This window comes from Citrus clementina, unplaced genomic scaffold, assembly GCF_000493195.1.
Source record: "Citrus clementina cultivar Clemenules unplaced genomic scaffold, Citrus_clementina_v1.0 scaffold_2, whole genome shotgun sequence".
Classification (NCBI taxonomy): domain Eukaryota; kingdom Viridiplantae; phylum Streptophyta; class Magnoliopsida; order Sapindales; family Rutaceae; genus Citrus; species Citrus x clementina.
In genome coordinates this window covers 24,001,833-24,006,952 of record NW_006262688.1, presented here as the reverse complement: position 1 = coordinate 24,006,952, position 5,120 = coordinate 24,001,833, and the positions used below count along the sequence as shown (strand labels likewise).

The following is a 5,120-nucleotide window of genomic DNA, read 5'->3' as shown; positions in this document are numbered from 1 at the left end:
CTGAAACTTATAACCCAAGTCCAAAGTGTTGCCACTGGTCCACCACCAAACTCACCTGTTAATTTCTATAAGGTCAATTATTTTTTCCCCCCATTTAGGTATAAGAGCATCAAAATTGACTCCAAATTTGATGGGCGCCATACATTATAAATTGAATATCCAGGACCAGGAGGTTTTACTTATCTCTTAATTATAACATTACATAACAATATTGTAAAAAGTTTTAAGTGATTTTATTAAGATTCAGTCTCTGGTTCATGTTTCATCTATCAATCTTCTCCAATTCACATCTTTGGTAAAAAAAATGGCTTTTATAATTCCTTACATAATGATTCCGAAAATGAGGAGTGGATCATAATGGGTGTCTCTAATTGTAATTTGTAAGTAATAAGACACTATTTTTCCAACTTAAAGACTAATCTTATACATATTTAGTCCTTTGATAATCGACGTGGGCTTTAGGTCAGTGCTGATGCCAGAAATAATTAATAACGATATGACTCGCACCTCCTTAATGCATATATATTCAAATTACGCCGAGTTCCAATTTCTTTACTCAAAAGATTTGAAGGTAAGTCTTCACAGTCACATAAATCATACCTACTCATGATAATTGCAATCTTACACTTACATACACATGTATCAATTCATGTGACGAGACATTAATTTGAGCTTAATATTTGCAGGTACCAATAAATGTTTCCAATGGAAGAGTCCCAGGAAAATGGTTGTACTCCTATTTCGGTACGAATGACTGAACCAGTTTTTATTCAACCTGAAACGGAAACTTGTAAGGAGCCTTATTTCTTGTCAAGCTTGGATCACGCCGTCATCGACATGATGAAAACAGTTTACATTTACAAGCTAGATGGCAAGAAAAGCGGCGTAGAAGCTCGCGATTTGATAAAACAAGCCCTGGCTAAAGTTTTAGTTCATTATTATCCCCTTGCGGGGAGATTAAGAAGAAGCTCTAGTGGAAATCTTTTTGTTGAGTGCAATAATAGCATCAAGGGGGTGCCGTTTGTTGAGGCAGTTGCAGATTCTGAGATCGAAAAGCTTGGTGACATCACCGTTCCTGACACTGTAATGTTAGAGAATCTCGTTTATGATGTTCCAGGAGTTGAAAATATACTAGAAATGCCTCTTATGACTGCACAGGTACAAAATGTTTTTTTGTAATTTCTAGTTGTTTTTTCAAAAGGTCAGTTGCTTTTAAGATTCTTCAGGAATTCTAACTAAATTCATTTCGTCTAAAATATACTGATACAAAAGCTTCTTCTTTTTTTCCCTCTGAATTTAATTGTAGGTAACAATATTCAAATGCGGAGGTTTAGTCTTTGGTATGGCAATAAATCACTGTATGGTTGATGGGATATCAGCAATGCAGTTTGTGAATTCATGGGCTGAAACAGCCGGGGGCATAACCCTAACCATGCCCCCAGTTCTTGATAGATCTATTTTGATGCCTAAAAAGCCCTCGGTTGACAAAAATGACTCAGAAACATTAACCGAAGTTGAGATAAGTGACGTATCAAAAATAGAAACTTTGTACCAAGAACAAAAAATGATTTACAAATCGTTCAAATTTGATCAAAACAGGTTGGCAGGCTTAAAGAAGAAAGCAATGGAGAATGGAGAGCTAACTTATTGCTCAAGCTTCAGAGTGCTGGCAGCTTTTTTATGGCGAGCCCGAAGCCAGGCTTTAAAAATGAAACCCCAGCAACAAACCAAGCTTGTTTTTACAGTAGACATAAGATCAAAGCTTAAAACTAATCCTCTGCCAAAAGGGTTTTTCGGCAACGGGGTTTTAGTAACTCAATGTCTTTGTACTGCGGAAGAGTTGGTACAGAAGCCATTTTCATTTGCGGTGAAAATGGTGCAAAATGCGATTCAAATGGTCAATGAGGATTATATTAAAGGGTTTATAGAGAGCTTTGATGTGAACGCAAGGCCACCTTCTTGGACTGCAACACTGGTGATCACGTCGTGGACGAGAATTGCTTTCAATGCTGCGGATTTTGGATGGGGAGAGCCGACGCAGTTCGGGAGTACTCGGATTCCTAAGGAAGTGGGTTTGTTTATTCCGGAAGGGAAAGACAAGAACGGTATCGTTTTGGTTTTGGGGTTGCCTGTCAGTGCCATGAACACATTCCAAGAGCTCATAACTTCAATTTGACTTTCTTGTTAGGTGCGATGTGCGTGATACAAGCTATCTGTCTGTTCATGGAATGTTTAATCTTGTTGTATGATTTTCAACCGAGAAATTTAATTATTAGTTTGGCTTGCAGTTGCATGTCGAGCTATCTTCATTTATAACTGGTTATTCGTTAAATTTTGTTGACTTTTGGGGATGTTAATTGGTGGATGTCATTGATTTCTCACGAAATAAGTATTTTCTCGTAATCGGAGTTGAAGTTCATTTTTTTGTCGTAGTTAATAATAATAATAACATAAATGTTAATCATACATAGACCACCATTTTATATATTTATGCATCTAATTAAGAGAATAGTAAATTTATTATTGAAGTTTCTTATAGATAGCCATATATTTGTTTATTCCAGAGGTACAATCAAATAATTTTTTAATAAATTTATTTAACTGATCAACCGAGTTCAAACCCTAAAGAAACTTTAGGAATTGAAAATTTAATTTATTTTGTCTAACTACTCCCTACAACTTCAAATAACTTTAAACAAAAAAGGCTTTTAAGATAGAATATTTTTCGAATCATAAATTGCAAAGAGGTATGTTCAATTTATATCTCATTCTATTTTAAACTATAAATATAATCTATCCCTGTCTCACATCTACATCAATTTCAATATATTACTTTAAAATATGCTTCAGAATTCAGAAAGGTTTAATTGTAATGCTTTAGTCCTAAGCAATGAGAAAATGACAACGGAAGCATAACTATCCAAAGAGAAGTATGCACGGTAACCTTTATTCAATGGAAAGGAATCTCATGTTAAGCAACTTTTGAACCATTTTTAATTTATACACATTTTTATCACAGCTTGTTAAGGCTTAAAAATAATTGATTGAACTCTTGCAATCAAGCTCAAACTTTTCAGTTAAGCAGTTTTATAAAAGCAGGCTTGAACTTTAAGAATCTCGTGAATTAACAAAATTGCACAATCGTCAATATAGACAGAGATTGCGTTGGCAATGAAATGAGCCGAGACTCATCCATCAAAAGCCTGCAAAATACAACATGCTGGCCCAAAACTTGGGGATCCAAAAGAATGGTCCACAAGAAACAGAAGAGAGCACAATCGCCTGGGATGCTGCTTAAGAGAATCATATAAAGAAAAGGCTATTCATTTTGTATCTGATACAAGTCATATTATGCAATTTATTTTAATTTTTTGCACAATTTTTTTTCTCTTTTTGTTGAAGTTTCGTGCAAGGTTACTGTTGCATGATTCTACGCGGTTGAATTTTAGGTACCATAAGTTGGCATCTCTTGAACTCATATTTCACACCGCACATGCATAGGTGGAACTATTTATAGGCCTGAGTTTCTTTGTTATGAGATTTTTATTTATTTATGTATTTTACCATTTTTATATAGATTTTATGTTTCACCCTATATGTATGTATGTATGTATTTGGCATGGTACGGTACAATAGGAGACGATGGAATGGATTACTGGTGCAGGTGATGGTACTAGAGGAAAGTAATGTTCGAATGGGGGAGGTGAATAATATTCCAACAGGGATCTCAGAGCTTCTAAAGTGCGGACGCAGTTAAAAAGATAGAAGACAATACAAATTTTCGGACACTAAAAGTTAAAAAGTAGTTCATTGAGATCCACATGAAAATCTAAATTTTAACACCCACACATAAGAAGCTCTGTATATAATATAGAGTTATCATCTAATAAGCAATCTCCTTTTTTGTTAAAATAAGGAATAAACTATAAGACAATAAAAATACTTATTTCAATGTAATATTTTTTAGAGTATGTATTTTTATTTTCTTTTAGAAAAAATTTTACTTTAATAAAATATGAGATTCCTTGTTGAAACATTACTTTGCAAATATAAACTTTTAATTAGAGATCCCTAACTATATTAAAATAAAAAATAAGTTAAAAATATATTTTAATATATGAATAGAATAAAATATATTGCATTAAAGTTTTTATTTATTTTTTCTTTTAACTTGTCTTTTATTTTAGTAATAATCAAAATACATACATACATACATATATAGCTTTTCTCTAGTGATAATATCTTCATTTTAATAGAGTGAGAAATACCACTAACAGACCAAAAAAAAAAAAGAGCATCTAATATATTGAAAAACATGTTTTTTATATTTTAGTGGCATCCTAACTTTAACAAAGTAAAAATATTCTCACTAGATAAAAAACTAATATATATATATTTTTTTTCTAATGAGGATGTCCTCATTTTAACAAATTGAGGATGCCACTAATAGATTAAAAAAATATTGATTTTAATACACTAACAAATAAATAAATACAATCTCTAATATATTAAATATATTTTTTTAGTAATTTAGTGGCATCCTTACTTTACACACACACACATATAGGTTCTAATAAGGGATATTGCACTTTATTTAAATTTTGGAATACCAATTGGAGCCATTAGATTTGGATCATAAAATCTGCACGTGGCGGACCTTACCACAGGCAGATTTAAGAAAAGAAAAAAAAAAGATCATTAGATTCAAATCCAATGGCCAAAATTAGGATCCCGCACTTTAATTAAATTGTGAAATCCCTTATGAGATCTTAATTCTAGGGCCATTATTTAGTAAAAGATAAGTTAAAAATAAGAAAAATACACTCTAATACAATGTATTTTATACTATAATTCACTATAATTTATTTTTTTCTATCTTTTAACTTGTCCTTTACTGTATTAAAGTAATGATACGTTTACAAGATAGTGATTGATTTTTCATCTCTTGCTTATCCCTTTTAAGAATAGGGTTAAAAAAAGAAGTACACACACATATACTATAGTGCAGTGTATGTTGTTATGCAGTGTATTGAAAATTGTGTTTTATTTTAGTTTGTCAAGTAAGAGATTTATTGTAAAATTACTCTGTCCCTTAGTTTAGAGGGTTGAGTGGGTCGGTG

The 5,120-nt window shown here is 32.2% G+C and overlaps 1 protein-coding gene across 1 annotated transcript; it reads left to right on the top strand.

Annotated features, from left to right (window-relative positions):
• The first annotated feature begins 696 nt into the window (after window positions 1-696).
• Window positions 697-2,192, top strand: LOC18052048 (omega-hydroxypalmitate O-feruloyl transferase). Its single transcript, XM_006447715.2, has 2 exons — window positions 697-1,158; window positions 1,307-2,192. Exons 1-2 carry the CDS (start codon window positions 697-699, stop codon window positions 2,174-2,176), a joined length of 1,332 nt encoding a protein of 443 aa, XP_006447778.2. The 3' UTR covers window positions 2,177-2,192.
• Window positions 2,193-5,120: the final 2,928 nt, after the last annotated feature.